At 36.3% G+C, this 27,074-nt stretch overlaps 2 protein-coding genes across 2 annotated transcripts in view; both read left to right on the top strand.

The window, feature by feature from the left end:
- Positions 1-11,591, top strand: part of celsr1b (cadherin EGF LAG seven-pass G-type receptor 1b) — a 47,144-nt gene extending 35,553 nt beyond the window's left edge. The window contains exons 14-34 of the mRNA XM_016451104.1: positions 68-188; positions 1,310-1,518; positions 1,881-2,025; positions 2,175-2,384; positions 3,186-3,369; positions 3,461-3,592; positions 3,696-3,906; positions 4,912-5,079; positions 5,266-5,392; positions 5,483-5,683; positions 5,797-5,971; positions 7,369-7,481; positions 7,601-7,677; positions 7,771-7,897; positions 8,696-8,821; positions 8,939-9,075; positions 9,854-9,948; positions 10,055-10,198; positions 10,308-10,514; positions 10,945-11,215; positions 11,299-11,591. Of these exons, the coding sequence (XP_016306590.1) occupies positions 68-188; positions 1,310-1,518; positions 1,881-2,025; positions 2,175-2,384; positions 3,186-3,369; positions 3,461-3,592; positions 3,696-3,906; positions 4,912-5,079; positions 5,266-5,392; positions 5,483-5,683; positions 5,797-5,971; positions 7,369-7,481; positions 7,601-7,677; positions 7,771-7,897; positions 8,696-8,821; positions 8,939-9,075; positions 9,854-9,948; positions 10,055-10,198; positions 10,308-10,514; positions 10,945-11,215; positions 11,299-11,323 (3,205 nt within the window). The 3' untranslated portion in view covers positions 11,324-11,591. The remainder of the gene's footprint in view (positions 1-67; positions 189-1,309; positions 1,519-1,880; positions 2,026-2,174; positions 2,385-3,185; positions 3,370-3,460; positions 3,593-3,695; positions 3,907-4,911; positions 5,080-5,265; positions 5,393-5,482; positions 5,684-5,796; positions 5,972-7,368; positions 7,482-7,600; positions 7,678-7,770; positions 7,898-8,695; positions 8,822-8,938; positions 9,076-9,853; positions 9,949-10,054; positions 10,199-10,307; positions 10,515-10,944; positions 11,216-11,298) is intronic.
- A 2,281-nt stretch (positions 11,592-13,872) lies between these two features.
- LOC107661490 (GRAM domain-containing protein 4-like) overlaps positions 13,873-27,074 on the top strand; it is a 31,036-nt gene continuing 17,834 nt past the window's right edge. The window contains exons 1-3 of the mRNA XM_016451103.1: positions 13,873-14,330; positions 20,486-20,693; positions 22,663-22,780. Of these exons, the coding sequence (XP_016306589.1) occupies positions 14,302-14,330; positions 20,486-20,693; positions 22,663-22,780 (355 nt within the window). The 5' untranslated portion in view covers positions 13,873-14,301. The remainder of the gene's footprint in view (positions 14,331-20,485; positions 20,694-22,662; positions 22,781-27,074) is intronic.

The raw sequence follows: 27,074 nt of genomic DNA, 5'->3' as shown, positions 1-27,074 counted from the left end.
TTGCGCTGTTGTATTTTTCTCTGTCTCTTTTTTTCACTCTTACTTTGACGTTTGTGTGCACACACAGAGGGGACCAACCTTGTGCTCGCGGCTGGTGGGGATACCCGACCTGTGGGCCCTGTAACTGCGATGTCAGCAAAGGCTTCAAAAGGGACTGTAATAAAACCACCGGAGAGTGTAGCTGCAAGGTAAGCTGCAAGTGATCACATGCTCCAGATTCTCGAAAGAAACCAGACTTCTAGACTTCTAGTTGTTGTCCAACAGTCACACTTCACATAAATTGGACCAAGTAGCTTTTATTCCATTAAGCACACTACTGTTTAAATGTTCAGGGTCAGTAAGATTTTTTTCATGTTTTAATTTTCAGCATCAGTACTCCAGTTTCCAGTGTCACATGATCCTTCAGAAATCATTCTAATATGCTGATTTGTTGCTCAATAATTATTTATATATACTTATTATTAATAGTGTTGAAAACCATTTTTGTGAAAACCATGATACTGTCACGATGCACATACACGAGGAACGAGGAGACGCTGGAGAATACTTTTACCAAGACTTTATTTTCAGGAACCAAGGGAGACGAACTCAGGAAGACGTTTAACAGCGGACAGAGAACTTAGGACTGGGAACACTATTTATACACACACAGGAGGAGGGGATGACGAGACACACCTGGGAGCATTGAAACATCATGGGAAACACCTGGGACAAATTAAACATGGGAAAGGAACACCTGGGGAGCAAGACACAGACAAAACATGGAACAGAGTCTGACAGATACATTTTATTTTCAGGATTCTTTGATGAATAGAAAGTTCAAAAGCATTTATTTGAAATACAAATATTTTGTAACAAATATTTTACTGTCGCTTTTAAACAGATTAAATGCATTTTTTTTTTTTTTTTTTATCTGAGAATTACATTTTTTCTCTCTGTTCTGATTTTATATCTCACAATTTAGTCTACAGATCTCAGAATTGTGAGATGTTAATTATAAATTCTGAAAAGAAAAGTCAGAATTGTGAGATAAAGGTCGCAATTACCTTTTTTATTTTTTATTCTGCTTTGGAAAAAAACTGAATTGCAAGATGTAAACTTACAATTCTGAGCAAAAAAGTCAGAATTGCAAGATGTAAACTAAGAATAATAAGATATAAAGTCACAAAGTTTATGTCTCACAGTTCTATAAAAAAGTAGGAGTTGTGATATAAAAACTTGCAATTGCAATAGAAAAAAACAGCCTTCCATATTAATTTCAGGTTCATGCTCACAAAATTCCATTATTTTCTCATCCTCCCTTTTTCAGGACAATTACTTTCGGCCTCTTGGTGCAGACACTTGTTACCCGTGTGATTGTTTTCACCTTGGAGCGCATTCCCGGACATGTGACCCTGTAACGGGCCAGTGCCCCTGTAAGATGGGTGTGGTGGGTCGTCAGTGCAACCGTTGTGACAACCCCTTCGCAGAGGTGACAGTCGGGGGATGTGTGGGTATGTGTGATGTCAACTGGCCAGGATATTAGTTAAATGTTGTTAACCTCATTTCAAAACTGCTCACAGAATGCTTGACAATATCTTGGACAATTGAATAAATAATAATATATAATATATATAAAAAATATATTTGCAAGCGCAGTATGATGAAATGTAAGTGTAATACACTCCAGTCATGAGCAGACTGCTTTTATATATATATATATACACACACACACACACACACACACACAAATAAACTACATAAAATAAACTACATACATTTTATTTTCTATTTTCTAAATTTTACTGTAATTAAAAAATTAAAATGACTAACAATAACAAAGTAGATGTGTCCAATTTTTTGACTGGTAGTGTATGTAGGAATTTTCATCTTTTTATTACATTATTGTTGAATGGTTTATCAATATATATCCTCATTTGTTGTTTGACAGGCACAGCTATCCGTCATTGCAGCGATGATAAAGGTTGGTTTCCACCTGAGCTCTTCAACTGCACTTCCCTCAGCTTTTCAAAGCTAAAGAAAGAGGTTTGTCACTCTTTTGCTGGTTGATTCAAGTTGATTCAACTTCCAAATTATAGTCAAGGAAGAAATTGTACACTACACTATTAAATATTCTACTCCGTCTTACACAATCCTAGAAGTGACCAATGTTTCCTCCTTAATGTGTGACTTAGAGTGAGGATCTTCATGCTAATGCTTCTCGAATGGATGGAGAAAGATCAAAAAGCCTTGCAGGCCTGCTGCACTCTGCCACTGACCACACAGATCGCCTCTTTGGGAATGACGTGAGGACTGCCTACCATCTTCTGGCCAGTGTGTTAGAGCATGAGAGTCTGCAGCAGGGCTTTGAGCTCACCGCCACTCATGATGCCGATTTCAACAAGGTATAGACCTCAAAGCCTTCACACACACTTCCAGAATCAAACAGGATTTTAGTATCTTCACATTCAAGTTTAATCTGATGGGTCCAAGATGACCTGCCAGCTCTAGCTCTCTTAACCAAGATGGTCCAACTAGTGACCATAGTTGACCAGCTTCAACCAGTTAGAAGGCATGTAAATCTATCCAACTGCCTGTCCTTGCATTGAAGATAAATGTTGGCTTCCACCTGAGCTCTTCAACTGAACCTCCCTCAGCTTCTCAAAGCTAAAGAAAGACATTTAGGACAACTTTGTTGGTTGATTGAAGGTGGAAACATTTTGGAACCCAAATCTTAATTGCGTAAATTGGTCAAATTGCTGTTTGGTTCAAAATGACCTACCAGCTCCAACTCTCTTAACCAAGATAGTCTACCTGGTTGACACGGACCTTACCAGTTGGTAATCTATGTGTTCAACCATCTAAACCAGGTTGAACCAACTAATGAACATAAATGACCACCTTTAACCAGTTTGAAAGCATGTAAACCATCAGATTAAATATATCAAGTGTATGCAATTTAAAAATCTTGTTTTACTCTCAGACGTATACATATGTCTATTAAATTTATTTTATTAATTGTATTATATTTTTTAAAAAAAATGATACAAATGTTTTAAAAATTCTTTAAATAATGTATTAATTTTTCATATTTTATTTTATTAATTATTTTATAAATTCATTAATTTACATTCATTTTATTTTGAAACCACAGTGGATGGTTATAGTCCAGTATGAATAAACATTACTCTTCTTTGTTGTGGTAGAACATCATTAAAGCTGGAAGTGCCATCCTTGACCCTGTCAACAAGGAGCACTGGGAGAAGATTCAGTGCTCTGATGGCGGGACGGCGCATCTGCTGCACCACTTTGAGGAGTATGCCAACACTCTGGTACAGAACATGAGGAAGACCTACTTGAGACCCTTCACCATCGTCACTGACAACATGAGTTAGTATTGGGTTCTCCATCCTGTAGCATCTGCTCTGCTCAATTTAGAGTGTTTGATTTAAAAATATGTATCATTTTTCTTTACAACCAGTTGTGGCATTAGATTTTCTGGACTCCACTGCAAACCAAGACAAGATTCCTCGATTTCAGGAAGATAATGAGGTGTACTCAAAAGAGCTGGAGTCATCTGTCCTGTTCCCAAACCTGCCGAAAAAGAGTAAAGGTTGTCCCTTTGAAACTTGTTTCTTTATATTACCAATAATATTCATGGAAATGTGCAATGATAAAATGTATTTCTAACCTTTATTATGTCTTATACACTATAGATGCTTTTACCACAGAGCCTCCAGCCGAGATTGAACCAACTGAGTCTTTCATCAGTGTGGACGGATCAGATACTGTTGATTTAACACCATCCATTAAGAAAAGACGCCATGCAGAACAGCCCGATCCACCTGCTGTTGTGATGGTGATGATCTACAGGTCTCTGGGTGGACTCCTTCCAGAGAGTTATGATCCGGACCGTCGCAGTCTTAGGTAGCACTTCAGCCAACAACAGATTTCCTTATTCATGAGATGCAATAATAATAAAAAACAATATCAATTAATATGAGTAATATTAAATAATTAGGGATGCACCGATATTAAAATTCCAGTCAATATGACAAGATGATACAGTAATTATTTTCATTCTGGTAAATAGTCGATATTAAAATTCTATACCATTTTGTCTAAATAGATTAAATTAAACCACTAAATACTAAAATCAATCAATTTAAATGCTAAAAGTGAAACAATGACATTAGAATGTACAGTATCAAAAATTTATATTTATTTTGAGATTTGCTAAAGATGCTTTAAAGATTTACTTTGAGTGTTAGATGACAGCAAAGGTAATCTAAATATAAAAATATTTAGTATCTAATATCTATGGAAGCCCATTTTCGCCACATAAGAAAGAAACTTTGGTAAATCATAATTAGATATAGAAGTCAAAATTATGAGATATGAAGTCATAAGTATGACATAGTCATAATTATGTGACAGAAAGTCAAAACTGACAAACTGTCACGATTATGAGATAAAAAGATGAAATTATGACAAATTTATTGAGGAAAAATTATGAGGTACCAAGTCATAATTATGAAATAAAAAGTCAAAATTCTGACTTTAGTCATAATCATGAGATAATTTGAAATTATGAGATAAAAATTCAAAATGATAAATTATGGCATAAAAAGTCAAAATGTCATACTAAAGTCAAAATTATGACAATATTTTGTTATATTATGACTTTTTATGTTATAATGTCAACATTTTATCTCGTAATTATGATTTAGCATCTAATAATATAGATTTTTATGTCATAATTATGATTTACCAAAGCACTTTTTCCCCCATTCTTCTTCTGTAAATATCAGCCAATACAGATAAATAAAAAAAGATCTCTAATACTGGCAGATAACCAATATGGTACCGATATGACAATGTCTTTTTTCATTCTGGTGCTTTTTTCATATCTGGTGCTCTACACATTCCCAGACTGCCCACTCGTCCTGTCATCAACACTCCTGTAGTGAGCGTGGTGGTCCACAGGGACGGAGAGCCTCTCCCCACCCCACTCCAGAGACCCATCACCCTGAACTTCAGGCTCCTGGAGACCCACGAGAGGACCAAACCTGTGTGCGTCTACTGGAACCACTCCATCCTGTGAGTCCTTAATGAATGAACAGATTATATTTATTTTTCTGATTTGGCAAGAATAAACCAATCTCTGCTTGTGCTGTTATTATAGGGTAATCATTTATTTTATACATATATATATATATATATATATATATATATATTTATTTATATATATATATTATTTGTGTCGTTCCTGCTCTTGTTTGATAGGGTTTCTGGTGGAGGCGCCTGGTCTTCTAAAGGCTGTGAGCTGGTCTTCAGAAACTCGACTCATATCAGCTGCCAGTGCAACCACATGACCAGCTTTGCTGTCCTCATGGACATCTCCAAACGAGAGGTAAGGCACTGCCAGCTATTTTGGTTAATGTTTTTTTTGCTAGTATACAGCCATCTAACTAGTTTTTGAACTCTGCCATCTTGTCCATAGCATGGTGATGTTCTTCCTCTGAAAGTGGTGACCTATACGACAGTGTCCGCCTCTCTGGTGGCCCTCCTCATCACCTTCCTCCTGCTGGCCATTCTTCGCAAGCTGCGCTCCAACCTACACAGCATCCACAAGAACCTGGTGGCCGCCATCTTTCTCTCTGAGCTCATCTTCCTCACTGGCATCAATCAGACTGACAGTCCGGTGAGCAGTCTGGAGAGTATTTAGATTATAATAACAACCACATTGTTTTATTTTATTTATCTTAGACGATTCTATGTGATACTAAACCTTTCTGTTTCTTATCTGATTTGTAGTTTGTATGTACTGTTGTGGCCATTCTGCTACATTATTCGTGCATGTGCGCATTTGCCTGGATGTTTGTGGAGGGGCTGCACATCTATCGCATGCTGACCGAGATGCGTAACATCAACCAGGGCCACATGCGCTTCTACTACGCCATCGGCTGGGGGATTCCTGCTATTATCACTGGTACTGTATGATCTAGAGGACACGTTTGCCTGGCTATATTTTTAAGCTGTTATTTGTCAAATAAATAGTTAACATGTTTTGTATACATTATATGTGTTGTAGTCCTGTCAAATAGATTAATCACAATTAATCGCATCCAAAATAAAAGTTTGTGTTTACATAATATATTGTGTGTGTGTGTGTGTGTGTGTGTGTGTGTGTGTGTATTTATATGCATATACAATATATACATGTATACTGTATATTGAAGAAATATATGAAGGGTTCATTTGCAAAAACAGATAACTCTTTAGCAATTTTCAAAAGTCATGTTTTTTCAATTAATCTCAAACTGCAGTTGGGTTATTTTGATTAGGTTAAAAAATAACTAAAATATACAGCTAACTAACTCAATAAAACACAATAAAAACATGATAACATAATAAAAACATGATTTTTGAAAATAAAAAAACGGAGTTATCTGTTTTTGCAAATGAGCTCTTCATATGTAATTTATATTTATTTATATATGTAAATATTTCTTAAATATATTGTGCATGTGTGTGTATTTATATATGCATATAATATGCACAGTACACAAACATATATTATGTAAACATAAATGTTTATTTTGGATGCGATTAATCATGATTAATCGATTTGACAGCACTAATATGTAGGTATACTGTGTGTTATACACTACCATTCAAAAGTTTGGGGTCGGTAAGATTAATTTAAGAAATTAATACTTTTTATTCAGCAGCGGTGCATTAAATTACTCAAAAGTGACAGTAAAGACTTTTATAATGTTACGAAAGATTTTTATTTAAAATGCTGAACTTTTGAACTTTGCATTCATCGAAGGATCCTGAAAAAAATGATTTTTCACAAAAATGTGCAGAAAATCAGCATATTAGAATGATTTCTGAAGGATCATGTGACACTGAAGACTGGAGTAATGATGCTGAAAATTCAGCTTTGCATCAGAAATAAATTACATTTTAGAATATATTAATAGAAAAGATTTATATTTAATTTTAAATTTATAGAGTTATATTAAATTGTAATTAAATTGCTGTTTTACTGTCAAATAAATGTAGCCTTGGTGAACATAAGATACTTCTTTCTAAAACATAAAAACATCCTAGCAACTCCAACTTTTGAATGGTAAAGTACAGTAAATTACTGACTGAATTAATTAAATTTTTTCAAAATATTTAATCAAAATTCACTGAAAAATGAGCTTGTTTGAAAATCTACTAGCATACTCATCAGTGAAAATACATTTTAGCATTTCTCTCTCTCTCTCTATATATATATATATATATATACACGCACACACACACACAATTAAAAACCACCCAAACCCCCTATAAATCTTGATCGTGCATTGTTGCTGATTGATTGTCTCTTCTCAGGTCTGGCTGTGGGTTTGGATCCTCAGGGTTATGGAAACCCTGACTTCTGTTGGCTCTCTGTTTATGACACTCTTATCTGGAGCATCACAGGACCAATCTCCATAGTAGTGCTGGTCAGTTTGTGTATTTTAATCTTATTTAACACAGTGGAAGCACTGCATTCCTTTCCATCTCCCAACTGATGTATTTGGTTTTGAGTAAATAATGGAAAATAAACCTCTTTGTTTAACAGATAAATACAGTCCTAATTGTGCTGGCAGCCAAAGCCTCGTGTGGACGGCGCCAGCGAATGGAAAAGTCAGGAGCAATGTAAGTTCAGTGAGAAAGCTTAAAGGTCAAACTGAACAATAATAAGCAGGTAAAAGCTAATCTTTTTCATCGTTCTCATTTGCTCTTGTGCAGCTCTGCTCTTCGAGTGGCCTTCCTCCTCCTGTTGCTCATCAGCGCCACCTGGCTGCTGGGTCTAATGGCAGTCAACAGTGATGTGTTGTCCTTCCACTACCTCTTTGCCATCCTCAGCTGCTTGCAGGTACATACAGTATGGTCATGTGCTGTGTAAATAATGTTCACTGTTTGTCAGAACAGAAATTTTAGATGGCTTGCTTATATTTCTAAAATTACTTATATTTAAAATGTAAGTAAATACATTATATATATATAATTTTTACTTTTTATTTTACCTTTCATTTAACATATCTCTTTATTTACTTCACTATTTTCTTTCTGTATTGTTTATTTTATTAGCAACAATAACACACATGCATATGTTGACAATGTATGCAATTTGCAATTGTGTGAGTAAAGTGTAGGTAAATTACTTGATTGTATTTCATTTTACATTTTTATATTTTTCTTATTTTTTTACCCCATCTTATTTTATCTTTCGTTTTATCTCTTTATTTTCTGTGTTGTTTTTATTAAAAATAAAACAATATCATTGTAAAAAAAATAACAAAAATGTAAAAATGTAAAATTAAGTAAGAGTCAACAATGCTGTATCAACACAATTGTCAGCATATATAGTAATAAAAATAATAATAATTATTATTATTGTTGTTGTTGCTAATAAGCAAACAAAAGAAAGAGAATAGGCCTAGTGAAGTAAAAATATGTGAAATGAAAGTTAAAATTTTAAAAAAGATGAGGTAAAAATATTAATCAAAATATAAACATGGATAATTAAACACAATGCAATGGGAATTACTTAATGTGTTTTATATAAACCATATGGGATTGGATTGCTTTTGGGATTGATTTTGCTTGTGTATTATGACAAATGTGTATGTATTTAATTATTCAGTAATGATGTGTATTTTTTTAATTTCAGGGCATTTGCATCTTCTTTTTCCACTGTATTCTCAACAAAGACGTGAGGAGGAACCTTAAAAGTACCTTTACAGGGAAGAAAGTACCAGCTGAAGATCCCAGTACAACACGGGCTACCTTACTCACAGTGAGTCTGACACATTTTCAGTTAACAAAATAAATAAGTTAATTAAAAATTGATGTATAGGCCCAATGTATTTACTGACTAATCACTAACAGTGAGTCTCTTCATCTGTCATCCCAGCGTTCTCTGAATGGTGACGTCTACACGGAGGATGGAGGTCTGTACCGGACCACCATTGGAGAGTCCACTGTTTCTCTACAGACCTCTGTTAGATCAGGCAAGAGTCACGGCAGCAGCTACCTTGTTTCCACACTCAGGTAATGCACCAGGAGTGAATTACGATTTGAGTTATTTTATATTGAATCCTACAACTGACCAATCAGAATCAAGTATTTCTTAAACATCCGTGTAATAAAACAATGTTTAATTTGAAATGCTAATGTAAAATATCTCCATACCTCCTCGTTAACCTCTTAAAATGAGAATCGTGTATCATTTGAACTTCCCCAGACCTTGATTTTTCTCTCATATATTAATGGTCTAAATATATCTGGAATTATGAACTATTAGGTTAGGCAGTATTTGCACTAACCTATTTGCACCAATTATTAGCTGTTATATTGTGCGTAAACATCTCAAAGGGGCATTCGGTTTTTAGGTCACTCCACTGAATATCTTTACTTGAGACTAAGTTCATTATGACTATCAATGGGTGCACTTTAGCCATATTTATGACTTATATTTTTTACCATAACCACTGACAGAGCCCTACAGTATTGTAATTCACAGCACAGTGTCATCTGTTAAATGGATCTTATATTGAATCCAATGTGTATTGCTTCACATGTTTGATCTCTCAGACACACTTCTAACTGCAAAGCGTAGCGGTAAAGCATATGCCATTTACAGAGAAAAAGTTATTAACTAATCAGAGAAGAAATTCTGGTTGTCATATATGTAATATTGCTATATTGGCAGCTGCATTTGTGAACATTTCACATGCAACTTACTGTCACTGAATAACTTCAGTGTGACTCCACTTAATGTAATGATGATTATGTAATAATGTATAGATTTGATGTTGTTTTCACTCAGGGAGAAGAAACGCAGCATATCGTCTAATGGTGGAAATGTGGGGCATGACGAAGGAGACTCGTCGCTCTTCTTCCACAAGAGTAAAAAGGCAGAAGGTGAGGACAGAAATAACCCTTAGGAGCATTATGCAACTATTTTTAAGACCATTGAAGACTCAGCTGGTGTCATAACTTCTGAATAATCATTTTCTGTTATTTTCAGACTCGGATTCGGACAGTGAGCTCTCAGTGGATGAACACAGCAGCTCCTACGCTTCCTCCCACTCCTCGGACAGCGAGGACGAGGCCAGGCACTCCAGGACCAAATGGAATAACGAGAGAACGCCCATCCATAGCACTCCGAAAGGTGCCTGCAGCCTCTTCTGTGAACTCTGACCTGCTCTTTTACGTGTTTTATTCATTTTATTTTTATTTAAACTTGGATTTTTGATAACTTTACTCATGTTGTTCTGCAGTTGATGCTGTGTCCGGTCAAGGGAAGCCATACTGGCCGCAGGAGCCGCCCACAGCCAGTGAGGAGCCAGGTGGTCCAGAGAAACTGCGGGTGGAAACGAAAGTGAATGTGGAGCTTCATCAAGGGAATAAATTAAATCACAATGGAGATGTGTCTCAAAGTGAGAGTTCACCCAGTCAGCCAAACAGCAACCAGTTACCCAGAAGAGGTGAGCGACAACTACTTAAACGAAATAAAAATTACTACTTAAAAACAAAAACTAGAGGGAAAAACAATTAAGAAACAAGTGAATGAAACCATTTTAGTACTTGAAAAATCCATTTTCTTCCTGCATGCATATTTTATATATGTTAGTAATTAATAATAGTATAATAAAATGTATATATTTATATATATATTCTGTATTATATTATATTGTATTATATTAGTATCTTTATTAGGTATTTGAAAGAACAAGATGACCAATATTAAAAAAATTATAATAAAAAAATAAAATTGATTTGTGCCTATTCATGAATTTTATTACAAAAATAAACTATTTCTTTAATTAGAATATATTATATATTTTAAATAATATAATTGTATATATATATATTCTATTCAAATATTCTATTATACTATCATTTCCCTTTTATTAGGCATTTTAAAGAACAAGATGACATATCCACCCCCACTGACGGACAAGAACATGAAGAACCGCTTGAGGGAGAAGCTTAGTGACTACAACCCACCCCAGATCCCCCGAAAGACTCCATCGGTGGGGTCAAACGAGGGGGTTCGCTCAGGAACCGAGGCCAACAGCATCATCATCAAACCACCTCCATTACCACCTCAGTCTGCACTGAACGGGATGACCGTAGAGCTGGGCACGAGCCCCGTGACCCTGGCAGACAAAGACTTTGATTCGGAGTGAGTTGGAGGTCATATGCTGATCATTAGGATTTATTTGGTCACTTTCTGATTGTAACACCTCTCTTTCTTTCTCTTGTTAGTGGCAGCAATGAAACATCAATCTGAGTCTTCAACTTGAAGGATGCTGAATGAACTGGAGCGGGTTTGAACCAGTTTCTGTGTCCCCACTATTATTAAAGCACAACATTGTCCTGCTCTGAAATAGTTTTTAGTATTTATAAAGGTTCATTTAATACAAAAGGAAGCCGGGCGCTAGCTATCCCAGCATTCCAAAGTGCTACATTGTCCAAGTTGAGCAGAAAAGTTTTCTGACATCGAAAAGGATAAAGCTGATCTGGAGTTACAGCAAAAGACTTTGATATTATTTAGCATTTGTACAGTTTATTCCAGAATTCATCAGTCATAAACAGATAACTTATGATGTGTAAGTAATGTTTATAGTGACATTTTGTATTTTAGATGTGTAATAGGGTTATCTGTAAAATTGTAAATTAGGATTTCACTGTGATGCCAATATTGAATATTTATGTTTACTGTGGTATTTTTTACAGCACTGTTTTGAATGTTTATATTGTGTTTTTTTATACTGTGCATTTTTAAGCAGATGTAGCTTAATACGTCGTTTTATTTTTTGCCCCAAATGTCTGAATTTTCTTTCCCCCAGTTATGTTTCAGATGAATTATTAGGATGAAGATGACCATCATACACACTGTCTGTCATTGGGTTCAATGGTCAGGTGTGTTTTACAGTGATTACCTCTTACAGTATTTTACAGCTTATGTTCAGCATGCCTTAAAGTCCCTGCCAGTGCTGTACATAGAAAAGCAGTGTTTTGTTTGCTCTGCATCTAAATTACCAACAAAGAATCAAAAGATTCCTAAAGTGCCTGTCGACTATTTTATAGCTCTGCCAAACCTCTTGTGTAAATAGTATAGACTGAGACATTCAGGGAGCCATTCTTTACTCATGTTAAAGGTCAGTCTATGTGAAAGTGATGTCAGGTCAGTAACTATGTAATCTGTAATAGTTTAGAAGCATTTATTGATCGGTAGTCCTTAAAGGGTTATGAATACTTTTTTGCACAAAGAAAACAAAAATAACGACTTTATTCCACATTTTCGTCTCTACTGCTTCAGTTGTGGACACGTTCACGGATCTGGGTCAGCACCACCACATGCTCGCGTATATGGTACTGTCGTAAAGTACCATATACGTTGTCTTACGGGTTTGGAACAACACGCGGATGAGTAATTAATGACAGAATTTTCATTTTTGGGTGAACTAACCCTTTAAGTGAACACACATTATCACATGAAATATATTAAATGTGTATCCATGAAATACCTCCATTACTTGTCAAAGCTCGTAGATATTAGATACCAGCATGTAAAATAAGGTATTTATATTCTTACTATTCGCACTGATAAAACATTTGAACATTGTAAATAAATGAATTTAAAAGATTTAATTAAAAATCTGTATGATCTTGTATCTTTTTTCCCCCTCACTAAAATGACTAATATTTCTAATTATTTTGCTATAATGAAATTCCTTCAACATACACTACTGTTCAAAAGTTTGAGATATGTGAATATTAAAAAAATGTATACTTTTATTCAACAAGGACACATATGTGACAGTAAAGACATTTATGAGATTTATTTTCAGTTCATCAATAAAAATAAATAAATAAATAAAAATAAATCAGTTTCCTCAAAAATATTAGGAAACACAATGGTTTTTAACATTGATGATAATGAAAAATGTTTCTTGCACAGCAAATCAGCATATTAGAATGATTTCTGAAGGATCATGTGACAATGAAGACTGGAGTCATGACAGCTGAAAATTCAGATTTGCATCATAGAAATAAATTACATCTTAAAATATATTAAAATAGAATAGAGTTTTAAAAAATTGTATTGAACCAAATAAATGCAGCCTTGGTAAGCAAAGTGACAAAAACATTTAAAAAAAAGAAAATAAATAAAAAATCTTACCAACCCCAAACTTTTTAATAGTGAGTTAGTCAATTTAAGTGAACAAAATTTTTAAAATTCATGAATTATTTAAAAAATAATTATTAAACATGCTCCCCCATCTACCATGGTACTGAATGATTACCAGACTCAAATACCATAGTATTTACATGATCATTTATGTGATAAAAACTTTATGGTGATTATGATGAAGTGTTAAAATAACATGGCTTTACCAATGGAACCATGGTAATTCCCATTATAGTATTTGGAAGTGTTTTGCTAGTATTGTGTAATGAAGTGTAGAATAAACAAGTCAAATATAAAATGTTAAAATTTAGATAGAAAATATAATGTGTGATTAACAGAATGTTATCTCTGACAGTTCAGTTGATTAAAAGTAAAAACAATGATCTGTCATTGCGCGCCACCTGGTGGACACACAATCATCCAATGGTCGAGGCTAACTGCAGTGCAAACACCCCAAAACGAGTCAAACCAGACCTGTCACATAGCCGTCTAGACCTAAAGGCGTATGTTCACGTCCAAACAAGTCCACTTCAAAAGAATTAAAGATAAATCATACACCTTCGCGTTTGTTTTCAACCTCGCGTGCGTATATGACGCATAAATTTTAAGCATGGATTTGACAGAGTTATGGGATTAATGTCCGCCTCGCTTGTTAAAACACAACAGGCCCTCTATTGTTGTTTAATATTCCAAATACATACACTAATTTGAGCACATTTGACTTCATTCACGAAGAAGGAAGATTTGAGAGCGTTTCTATTTGATAAGAGACGACTGTCAATTATCGGCCCCTTTAAGAGCGTCTGTCGCTGTCATTGACGAAATTTCCTGGTGTGAAGTGAGTCTCGCTGGATATCAACAACAGATTGAAACGAACCCCAAATGATGGTTTGCCGTTTGCATGCGATTCTAATCCTTAATAACGCTGGAAATAACATCTGACAGCGCAGGGAATCGCATCGGTAGATCAGTATGTGTCCGCTTGGGCATTTTACGCCGGGTTTCTCATCATCGAGCTGGTAGCAGGTGGCGACGGAGCGGGGCGAAGCTCGAATATTCATGCCTTCCTGTTAATGAAACTTAATTACGAATTCCGTGCAAGGTGGGTAAGAAAACTTTCTTCCCCTTTCTGGGTGTTAATCCCGCGGCGGGCGGGGTGCATGTTACAATGTGTCAGACTGAAGAAGCTTTTGTTACATTGTTGCGTTCGAATCCGAATCCTCAAACTCATTTACAGCGCGAATGTGCCACATTGTTTGTAGTTTCGCACAGCTGCAGCAGGTTTTCTGTACACATGTTTATTTCACGGTTTTATTTAGGCTAATATATTTTGTGGCTTAATGTGACAACCATCCCTTAGCCTCAAGACGAGGTAAGAAACGATTTCCAATATTTTGCACGCGCACGAAAGCCGCCATTCTCCACGGCATCGATCTAGAAGATGTTTTGTAGTGATGAAAGGCTTTTAGGTCAAGGCATTACTCGGCAATATATTGATGGTGCAACTGTGTCAACCCTCGATGTTTTATTGATGAGATCCAACTTGAACTACACGGTGAGGTGATGATGATGCAAAACCCTGGAGCAGAATGCTTGGAAATAAAACGTGCTAATAAGACGCTTGTTGAGAGTGCAGTACACGAGAAAAAAAAATGTATAAACGCGCAAAACATTGCTGTCAGATAATAGGCTGCAGAGTATGACAATGGGGCGGATGATGGGGTTTAGAGAGAGTGGGGGAATGGAGATGTCTAACACAATGCCGGTGTCGGAGGATGTGGTCGAAGGGAGCACAGAAGAGCAGCCTGACCGCTAAACTCATTGTCAGAGTCGGGGAGAGTGAAAGGGGAGTCGCTCAGTGGCCTCAAAGTTGTCATACCTATGATGTAATTGTAATGGGTGTTATTAATGTAGCCGAACACAGTCTTTCTATGGCCCTGTCCTAAATGGCACACGTCCTGTGCATTTGTAATGTATACTCCACACAATGTCTGCATGATGTAAATTTCGTCAGCAGGATGGTCCAAGGTGGTCCATGCACGCAACAGTTGGAGCAAGGTGAATGTTGCTGAGATAGAAGAGTCCACTAGGTGGTACTGCGCACGGGTCAAACTTATCCATCCGCGGTTGAGTATACTTTGAAAGCTGTGCGAACGTTGCTGCGCACAAGGGCCCTGTCCCAAATGGCACCCTAAACCCTCGCGTCTTCCTCGGAGTCCGCACTTTCGTGACGTAATGCTGCTTTGACTGTCGGGTAGAAGAAGCCGGCAGAAGTGCGGATCGAGGGCGCATAACGGCCGCAAAGGGGGCGCTCGCGAGCACCCTTCTGAACGCTAAAATGACAAATGGGACACTCTACGGTCTGGTGGACTTAACGGACACGCGCACGCGGCGGCCATTGTAAGTCCGCAAGACCGAAAGTCCACATGAAGTGTGCCATTTGGGACAGGGCCAAGACAGAGCGAACCGCAGAAAATTAGCTTTCAGAAGAATGCTCGCGAGCGCCCCCTGCGTGGCCGCTATGCGACTTAGATGCGCTCTTCTGCCGAGCCCACTATGAGGCGACTCCACTAAAGATTTCTACTTAACGAGGTGGCGTTATGTAACGAAAGTGTGGACTTGTGTATAATAAATATATAAAGTGAGAACCTATAGCTACTTCATTTGATGGACGTGAGCCCTAGCGCTCAACATGTGCACACTAGAAAGTTTAGTCCTTGTTCAGTGTCTGCAGTATCTCTCTCCAGAAGTCATCTATAAAAATATCTTTGTACTTATTTAAACTAGAGTATCTTAACTTGTCACAAGTGCTCATCAGCGGAGCCATCTGTTTTTGTTAAAGGGGTCATATGTTGCTGCTAAAAAGAACATTTATTTTGTGTATTTGGTGTAATGAAATGTGTTTATGCAGTTTAAAGTTCAAAAAACACATTATTTTCCACATACTGTACATTATTGTTTCTCCTCTATGCCCCGCCTTTCTGAAATGCGTCGATTTTTACAAAGCTCATCGGTCTGAAAAAGCGAGGTGTGCTGTGATTGGCCAGCTATCCAGTGTGCTGTGATTGGCCAGCTATCCAATGCGTTGTGATTGTGGGGACATAATTACTGATTATAATGACTTATACCTTCTTTCTTTGCGTGAACATTTGGGCGGCGTTATGCAAATCTTCCCACATAGTGAGGTAGATATGTGGGGGCGTGTTAGAACGAGCCGTTTTAGGTAGGTGTGGCTGACTCTTAGCTTTTATAAAGAATATCTCTTTGGATTTGAGACTTTAGTCTTTGCAACTTTACAGATCTTCTTTATGCACCAAGAGCTTGTAACACTCCAAAGAGAAAGGAACAATTGAAATCGCATCATATGACCCCTTTAACATCTCCAGTAGTTTGTTGTTGTTCTGTCTCATCGATTTCTTTTTCCATTGTGAAACAATGGGCAATGATGCCACCTTATGGACAAACTAATTAGTTACAAAATTCAAGGCGCATGTCCAAGCTAAGTGTATAATGTATGCGCAGCTAAAATAATGCGCTCTTACAGTACGCATGTACTATGCTGATGATGACATTTGCATCATGCACACTGTATGCTTGACCATAGCAGTCGTGACCATAGCAGTCGTGTAAAAACCAAAACTTTTTAAAAGTTACATTTATGAGCTTTTTAATGCCTTTAATGTGATAGGACAGTAGAGAGGAGACAGGAAAACACTGGGCCAAGAGAGGGGAACAAGATCGTTGAAGGACCACGATACTGTAATCGAACCCGGGTCACTGCAAGTGCAGTTGCGTTACATATCGGCGCACTAACCATGAGGCTATCCCAGGGGTAGGCAAGTTCGGTCCTAGAGAGCCGCAGTCCTGCAGAGTTCAGCTCCAACCCTAATCAAAAACACCTGAACAAGCTAATCAGTGTCTTCAGCATTACTAAGGCTATAGGCAGGTGAGTTTTTTTTTTTTCAGGGTTGGAGCTGAACTCTGCAGGACTGCTGCTCTCTAGGACCGATCTTGCCTACCCCTGGGCTATCCGCACCGACAGGGCTTAACATTTTTTATACGTTACCACTTATTAGTTTAAGTGGCATTCCCAGAATTCAGACAAAAATGTTTTTCATAACTTAAAAGGAACATTAGCAAGGTGTTCTTAGAACACATTTTTATTAGCTGGGTTGTCGGTTGGATGATTATGTGATGGACACAGACTAAAAACCTGTACATCATTCCAGTCCTAAAATTTTTAAATTTAGAACCTTAATATTATCTCTCTCTTGCTCTGAGTGGGTTTCTCTCAGTAGTATGAAGGAGTGTGAGATATAAAACATGGAGTGGATCTTGAGTGGAGTGATTACAGAATGCTTTTAGAGCCAATCGCGGTTGTTCCACTTGTTGGTTAAAAGGATATTTCACCACAAAATTAATAATTAATTCTTCTGCAGAAAACAAAAATGAATTAAAAAAAAAATGTTGGTTACTAAATAGTTTTGGTGCCCTAAGTCTTCTATGTCATGGACAAAAACACTTGAGACATTTCACAAAATATTAATGTTCCACAAAAGTAAGTCTTACAGGTTTGAAATGACGTCTGAGTAAATTATGATGGAATGTACATTTTTGGATGAACTATCCCTTCAAACAGATGCTAGGAATTTTTCCTCCACCTAAACTTGTAGGTTGATTGTTGGTAGAGCTCCACCCAAAAGCTGTGCAGACTAGTGAGGAGTGGGAAATTTAAACTCATGCTCCACCCTGAACAAATCAAACTTGCTCAACCACTTGTGTCTCAAAACATTCTCCCAATTCTGTGTATTTGGCCTTCAGTGGGGATCCTTTATCCTAGATCATTTTATTTTATATATATATATATATATATATATATATATATTAGTATTTATTTATTTTTAATTTGACCATAAAATAGTCCATAAGACATGAATGCTATGTTCCAAGTCTTCTAAAAAGTGTGCATACTGCATGCAAACCCTGTTCCCTTAAGATCATGTCATTTTTGGGCAAACTGTTCCTTTTAAAGAAACACTTTTTACACTATGGAACATAAGACACTATGGAACATAAGAGGGGAAATGATTTTTTTATTGTACTGTAGGCCTGATTTACTGTAGTACTTTTTCCCAAGCAAAACTTTTGTATGAAAAGGACATGATTAGTTTTGATGTTTAACACACTGTCATAACTTCTCATAAAACGACGCGATCTAATGAGTTAAAACATTGTAAATCTGTCAAATCTAGACATGGGTGATAAATATCATCCGCTCGAGCTATTTCCCTTTCCCTTGTGTGAGCTGCATGAAACGTCTGCTTATTGTCAAAAGAAGTCCCTTTCTAATTCACAGGATGCCAAACTCAGGCTGCTTAAGAACAAGACGGCTGCCGTTAAACCTCAGTCCTGTCATTATCATGTACAGCATGTTGTCTGAGCTCTGGAAGTGAAATTAGAACTCGGCTGGAGGTTTTGAGTGTCTAGGCACGCATACGGCCGCTTTGTTCCCAGGCCTGCTTTGTTTGCTGTAAGGTCAACTAACTACAGGGAATGCAGAGTTTGGAACACCAATAGCATTATTTTGTACAACACCGTGGGCCTTTGGGTCCTGGAGAGTTTTTTTGGATATATAATCCAGTCACATGTTGCAAAACTGTGTTAGTGCTTCAGTCTCAGCATTCTCAGGGAATTTTTTTAGATGCACAAAGACATTTTAGAGACGTTGCCCGAGGAAGAGCACAATAGTTCATGACCTGCGTCTTTCCATGAGTTTAACAGCCGAATGTGCTGTTTCCATTTGTTATCATAGCAATCAGCACATACAGTATATTAGGATTAAAAGGACAGACACCTCAAAATTTAAATTCTGTCATTATTTACTCTCCCTCCTGTCATTCTTAACCTGTATGACTGAATTTCTTTGAGGAACACAAAAGGAAACAGTTTGAAGAATGTACTAGCTTCTTATTTCCAAATAGTTAACATTAATGCTGCAAAATGATACAAAAGCACCATAAAAGTATTTTAAATGAGGTTCCTCAAACTTGTGCTTTCTTCTAAAGCCATATGGTAGCTTTGTGTGTTATTTTTAACTAAAACTACTAACAAGTTTATTATATGAAATGTTTAAATTAATCCAAATAAAGCTGAAATAAAATTAAATAAAATATAAATATTAGATTAAAAACTTGAAAAAAAAACTAAACAACTAAAATCAGAAATGTTTTCATAAGTTACTTTAAAGTATTAAAAATACTAAAACTAAAACTGATAAATATAAATTTAAAGATAAATATTTATGAAAATAATACTTTTAACTACTTTGAAAACGGATAAATGGTTGATTTGAAACTTTGACACCATTTTGCCTAAATAAATTAAAAATAAAACGCCTAAAATGTTCAAATTACATGAATCATTATAAATGCTACGAGTGAATTTAGGCATCACAATGTACAGTGAGTGTTGGATGACAGCAAAGGTACTTTCAAAATAAAAATCGTAAAAATATACAATTAAATATCCAATATCAACCTGTATGTACAATATTTACAGATTTTTTTTTTCAAGTCAAATCTTTTCAAAGAATCAGTTAATCCAGTTCACAAAAGCAGCCTAAATGATTATTTCAAAAATTGGAAGTCATACAGATTTGGAACGACATGGAGGTGAGTAACAATCACTTTTAGACCGGAGAAGTTTGAAATCAATGTCTGGTTTTCCTCATGCATCAAACCGTCACAATCAGCTGTGTACAACAGGGGTCACGCTATGAACGTGAGGATCATGGGGCCTCTACCTCTGACCCACATACTGTACAGAACAGGGTCCTGCGCCACACTAGTCCGACATCAGCTGATCTCTTTGAGATTGTAGCAATTTCTCACAGCCAGTTCAAGCGGCCCATTATTGCCTCTACAGTTCACAGGCCTCAATACCCGATGCAGGGAGACTATTATTGTGCAGGCGAGTGACTGTCAGTTGCACATTATTCCTGAGCTGACTTCTTTCGCCAAGAATGGCTGGCTTTGTCTTACTCCACTGCTGGGTTTCACTTGGACAATAAGATAGCATACTAAATAAAGTATGTAAATATTCATTTTATGGTACTTTTCTTTTTCAACGTGTGCAATTAAGAAATAAAAAATCCAGAACGTGGTCTAAATGATAATGATATTTATCAAGATGTATTATGTAGTCGTGCAACATTTCTTCATTGCTGCACAGTTCCAAAACATGCTTTTGTCCTTACAGGGTTGCCACCCGCCATGTTAAGATAAAGACACAGATCTCTGTGTTGAACATGCTAAAGCGATTGGATAAGATAAGGTTCAGAGGACCGAAGCGAGATGAGTTCCTAGGCCTTGCCGAGTCCCCCAACGCATCTGACAGCGAATGTAATGAAGATGTCCCAGTAAAACACCAGAGCTCCATCAAAGAAACAGAAGAGCAGCGAGACCCTGTAAGTGACGTTTTTTCATCTGTGGGAAATATCAAGAGAGAATCTGTCAGAAAGTGCTGAATGCATTTTGTTTTTAAAACTGTGCTTGTGGTGTTTGTCTCTGTAGAAAAATGTAGAGATGCGATAAGATTGTGAAAAGTGATGTTAACCTGTATTTTGAAGATTTTGTAACACCAGTCATAGAAAGCCATTCAGTTCAACAAGAAATCATAATTTACTTAAAGAGTTAGTTCACCCAAAAATGAAAATTCTGTCATTAATTACTCACCCTCGTGTTGTTCGAAACCCGTAAGACCTTCGTTCATCTTCGGAACACAATTTAAGATATTTTTGATGAAATCTAGGGGCTCTCTGACCCTCCCATAGACAGCAAGGTAACTACCACGTTCAAGGTCCAGAAAAGTACCAAGATGATCGACAAAGTAGTCCGTGTGACATCAGTGGTTCAACTGTAAAGTTACGAAGCTACGAGAATACTTTTTTTGAGCAAAGAAAACAAAAATAACGACTTTATTCCCTATTTTCGTCTCTACTGCGTCACTAGTGGACACGTGTTCACAACAGTATCATGATGATGATGTCATTACGCTGGATCTGGGTCAGCGCCACCACATGCTCGCATCATGATACTGTCGCCACAAGTGACGCTGTAGAGACGAAAATATGGAATAAAGTCGTTACTTTTGTTTTGTTTTGAGAAAGATTAATTCATTTTGCAAAATGAGATTCAAATATCCAAGCCAGTAAATTCCTATCACTAATTCAGATCTGCATATTCTGGTATGTAACACCCACTTTTCACCATCCAATCAATCCCAGATTGGTGAAATTGTCAAAATAAAAGTTATTTCATTTATTAAATTTGTTCATTTGTAGCTCCTGTTTTGATGGAAATGTCATGTGAAATGAAATTGGTTGTGAATGAGGTTTCACTTTTTTTTGACAATTTGCTTACAGTGGGAGTTCAGAAAAAAAAAATAATAATAAATAGCTATGCAATTACAGTGGAAGTCTGTGGGCTAACATGCAGTAGTTTCCCATAGACTTCCACTGTAAATGCATAACTAATATTTATTTATTTATAACTGGGGTTTATATAGAAATGTGAATCTCAATCAAATATTCCTTTGAGTTCTTTGAACAGATACTCAGAGTAATATTATTAATAATAGTAGCAATAAAAAAAACATGTATTCCCTTGACTTTCTTCCAGCCTGCATTTAGTTTCTGTTCTTTGCCTTGTATTAAGAGGCAGACAAATTCCCAACGGAGTTTCAGCCCAAACATCCATTTGCTCCAGTGTATTTCTTTCTGTATAAATGACCTCTTCCTGTTGTTGCAGCTGAGATTGCCCTCCGTCGTTCACATCCACAGACTTCACAGGCCCTAGTCTTAAAAACAATCTTTGTAAAGCTGCACTATCTTTTCCTGTGGTCATTTGTTTCTGATGCCACCCTGTGTTTAGCACTGACCTTTAGTGTTTTGCTTGACATTTTACAAGAAAAGAACTGATTGGAATCCAAGTTCAGACAAAATGATGTTATTACGGGCTTTTATATAGGACAGCCTCATCCAAGCACATTTTCAAAGAAATTGCATTTGCTGCACATAATTTGATAAGCACAGGAAAGCTCACCTAAGAGATCTGTTGTGTCTCTGTGAGCTGGTCACTATGGTTACAGCTGCCGCACTGGCATCCGGTTGGTGACTAGAGCTGTGATTTGTCGAATCCTGGTTATGCTGAACCTCTGTGAAGACGATGCTCTAATGTCTCTGGCAGGCTGGAGCCACAGATGCTAATGGACTCTCATTTATTAGACTGTAACGTGGCCATATTCAGTATTGTTCGATTAAAGAGAATGTCCATTAGACGATCATTCTGATGTTTAATTGACCTTAACAGCTATTTAATGTTGCCATTGCTGTGAACCTTAAGCGTCTCATATTTTCTCTTACTCTTTGTTTCCAGGCTGGTCCAGGAACCATGTCTGCTGCTCCCATCCAGGACTACAAGATGAGTGATGCTGACCGACTCAATGAGGTCAAAGGTCACCTGGAGATAACCTTACTGGAAAAGCACTTTCTTCGTGAGTAATTTCCACAGCATCCTTATTTTACATGGTTACATCTTTTTAAATTATTATCACAGGTCCTCAGATAAACATCCTGCTCTGTTGCTGATTTTTTTTTTTTGTCAGATTTTATAGCCTATTATGGTGCCATTGTCATTTGAGGCATTGTGCTATAAGCTCCGTTTCTTAGCAAGTTACCTCACTGCCTACTGTCTGCATGTCAGCTGTCATGGGACTGGTTGCGTGGACAGTGGACTCAACGAAAGTGGAAGCAGTGAACAGTGATTCTAATATTGTTAGAGGCCACATTCAGAAAATCAGTTAGGACTTCTGGGCTGATTTTACATTACTAATTAATATTCATGAGCCAGGCTGTGACTTATATTTAATAAAAATTATAAAATAATATAAATAATACATAATATACAATTAAAAATACATACAGTATAAAAATAAAATAAATCAAACAAAAATCTAATTTTGTAAAAAATGTATACAGTATACATAAAATACATCATCTTTATAATTCTAAATATTCAAGTATATAATTTTATTAAAGTGTATTATAATTATAATTGTTGTAAATATTTGCTTTTAAGGCACGACACTACAGGCTAAAATCTTTTTTTCCAAAAAACATCATTTTTGAGATATTGTGCTATTTTGTTTTCATAACTTGACTTCTTTCAGACTAGAAAAAAAGAAAACATCCAAAATACACATTTAAATGTGTGTTTTTCTTTACAGTAATTATACTTTATTTGCAATTACAATACATATCTTTAAAGGCCATTTTCTCTAAATACAGTTTTTGTTTTAAATGGTGAATTTATTTTTTAATTGATGGAGTAATAAAATAAATCAAATATTTAACTCTTTTGTCAACAAAATGAAGCAAGAATTTTGAACCTGGATTTATTAAACGTTTAGATTTCCATTCTGGAAATGTGTTCAAATTGCATTTAAACACAAAGTGCATATTTAATTAGATAATGCCTCATTTGCATATTTAAACAAACATTGGAAAGTATGGTGATGTCTATTAACATAAATATTTAGCCTCTTCACCTGTAGTGTCCTACCTTAATCAAATTAATAATTTACCTTAATAAAATAATATTAATTATTTATAAATATAGTATACTTTGTTTAAAAGAATAATAAAATACAAATCTGTTTACAGTCAGTATTTCACTTAACACATTCCATCATCTTGGTTGTTTATTTTCCCAGCTGAGCTTGTTGCAGTGCTTTCTTGGATTGCTTCCTAATGACCACACCAGTGATGCATTTGAAATGCTTTACCTAATTAATGTTCATTAGCCAGGCTGTGATTTTTTAAATGTAAAAATAAATAAATATACTTTTAATAAAATTATAATCTTTATAATTATAATTTTTATTATTTTAGGAATTGCTTCCCTAAAACCACACCTATGATATCTTGAAATGCTTTGGAATCGAGCTATTATATTACATGTTCTCAGATGTTTCAAAATGAACTTTCAACTTGCATATCCAGAATTTGTAAGAAACAGCTCTTCAGGAGAAAGTGATTTGTCCTCTCAGGCCTGCAGATCTGTAATATATCACGAGCTAAATAGGCGATCGCTCACAGTGTGTCAGTTTATCTCCCTGAGCAGTGCAGTGAGATCACTCTCATTAATGCTGGAGCTGCGTGCACCTTACAGCGATAAAGCCACCATGTCTACTGCTGATCCTCTGACCTGTACCACTTCTCAATTAGTGAGACTCTCAGAAGCAGAGATTAGCTCTCCACTGGGGTTCACACACACACACACACACACACACACACAAACACTGGTTTTCATGTTTTATTGGCACTCTCCATAGTCATAATGGATTTTATATTGTGCAAACTGTATTTTCTATCCCCTTACCCTAACCCTAACCCTAACCCTAAAGCATGAAAACTTTCTGCATTTTTAGATCATTCTGTTTGATTTTATAAGCTGTTTTTCTCATGGGGACCAAAAAAATGTGCCTACAAGGATGAAATTGACTGGTATTACTTTACTAGTGGGGATATTTGGTTCCCATACTGTAACATAGGGAATACCGGGACACACACAGATAAAAGATCTAGCATACATTTTTTGGAGAAGTATCACCTTTTCTTTCTGTTTGATTTTTTTTTTTTTTTTCCCAGATTGTTGATGTATGATATTATCTTGTTCACCACATGGTAATTCAATTTCCCTGTTCATTATATGGGCTTAAACAGAACATTAGATGTGTATTACGAGGTTGGGAGTCTCTGGTCTATTTTTAGAGCCTGTGTTTTTGTGTGTGTGTGTGTGTGTGTGTGTGTGTGTGTGTGCGTGTGCTCATTGCCCTCAAGCACTGCAGAACTGGAAAGCAGCAAAAGGTCAGATCGGGAACGCCAAACTGTTGCTGCCCATAAAAGCAGACTGGACTTATTAATAGTTTGTTATACAACTGAAGCCTCCCTATTTAGAAAAAAAGACAAAACCTGATGAATCACTGTCTTTGAGTTAGCAAGAGAGCGTAGAGGTGATTCACAGCAGTGCATGATGCAGCTTCAGGCTTATATGAGATGTTGTAATAGTTTTGTAACCTCTTTTTGTGCTTTTTCACTTCTGAACTGTCCTGTAGATCAGTGAGTTGTGACCCAAAAATGGATCACAGATCTATGATAGTAACAGTAGAAAAATCATGCAAGTGTAATCATGCATAGTTATTAGAATAATAGAATTAAATATATTTAAATTGATAATAACTATAATAATAAGTGTATGATATATATATATATATATATATCAGTTTCTCACAGAAGTGAGAACACCCCTCACATTTTTGTAAATATTTTATCAACATGTACTGTGACATACAGAAGCAGAGCATGATCCATAGTTGTATTCCAACATGATAACGACCCCAAACACACCTCCAAGACGACCACTGCCTTGCTGAAGATTGGCCAAGCATGTCTCCAGACCTAAACCCTACTGAGCATCTCAAGGTCTCTAACATCCACCAGCTCCGTGATGTCGTCATGGAGGAGTGGAAGAGGATTCCAGTGGCAACCTGTGAAGCTCTGGTGAACTCCATGCCCAAGAGGGTTAAGGCAGTGCTGGAAAATAATGGTGGGCGCACAAAATATTGACACTTTGGGCCCAATTTGGACATTTTCACTTAGGGGTGTACTCACTTTTGTGGCCAGCGGTTTAGACATTAATGGCTGTGTGTTGAGTTATTTTGAGGGGACAGCAAATTTACACTGTTATACAAGCTGTACACTCACTACTTTACATTGTAGCAAAGTGTAATTTCTTCAGTGTTGTCACATGAATAGAAAATATAAAATATTTACAAAAATGTGAGGGGTGTACTCACTTCTGTGAGATACTGTATATATATTATATATATAATAATTGTAACCTAAATACATTTTAGTGGCCATATTTCACTGCCCAATGCCAATCAAGTATTCCAGAAAACAGCTTATTAACAGTTCTGATCATAAAGTTAAGTCCAAAGAGCTCTTAAGCAGTGATCTTGAGTAGCATGAATCTTGAGATGTTGGTATAGTAGCCAGTAACAAACAGTTATAAGATCATAAGACAGATCTTCATGCTTCTCATCCTTCATGTCACTGTTCTTGGATCATATGACGTGACCGCTTTGGAAGCTGCAGCTGTCTCCGTTTTACAATAGAGTTGTGTTGATAGCTATTGACTCCTTCCTCAGTCAGAATATAATACAAATATACACATTGTCAATTATGAAGGGCATTCATTGCAGTATTTTCTCACACTAATGTTAATCAGATGACTGGATGATGAGCTAGCTTTGGTTTTGTGTAGCCTCCACTATTGTTTCCATGGTCTTTTTGGCAGAGGCTGATTATGCAAAGGATGCTGTCAGTCAGAAAGGCTTTCATATGCTTAATTGCTTTGATGTAGATGGGCCATTAGATACTATCTTTTTTTTCAAGCCTTTTCTGCTTTACCAAGTTAGTGTGAACTGAGGCCCAAGTTTCCTGTGTCAGCCAGACACCACACAGCTTCAGTGAAGAAAGGAATCTGGCAAACGCAACGAACATGTCTTTATCAAGCCATAAAAATGTTGTTTTCATTTCTCGTTCCTTCCCCATATTTACTGCCTGAACAGTGTGCTGATTGCTTATGAGTTAATTGTGCAATTCCATTGTCATTTAATAATTTACATTAAAAAAATCTTAATTTTATTTAAATAATCAAAAAAATACAAATAAAATTATTATAAAATGTTTTTTTCATTTGTTTTATATATATATATATATAAA

The sequence above is a fragment of the Sinocyclocheilus anshuiensis genome, unplaced genomic scaffold (genome assembly GCF_001515605.1).
Source record: "Sinocyclocheilus anshuiensis isolate Anshui unplaced genomic scaffold, SAMN03320099.WGS_v1.1 scaffold491, whole genome shotgun sequence".
NCBI lineage: Eukaryota > Metazoa > Chordata > Actinopteri > Cypriniformes > Cyprinidae > Sinocyclocheilus > Sinocyclocheilus anshuiensis.
The sequence above is the reverse complement of the archived record's forward strand: the minus strand, read 5'-3'. Positions and strand labels throughout refer to the sequence as shown.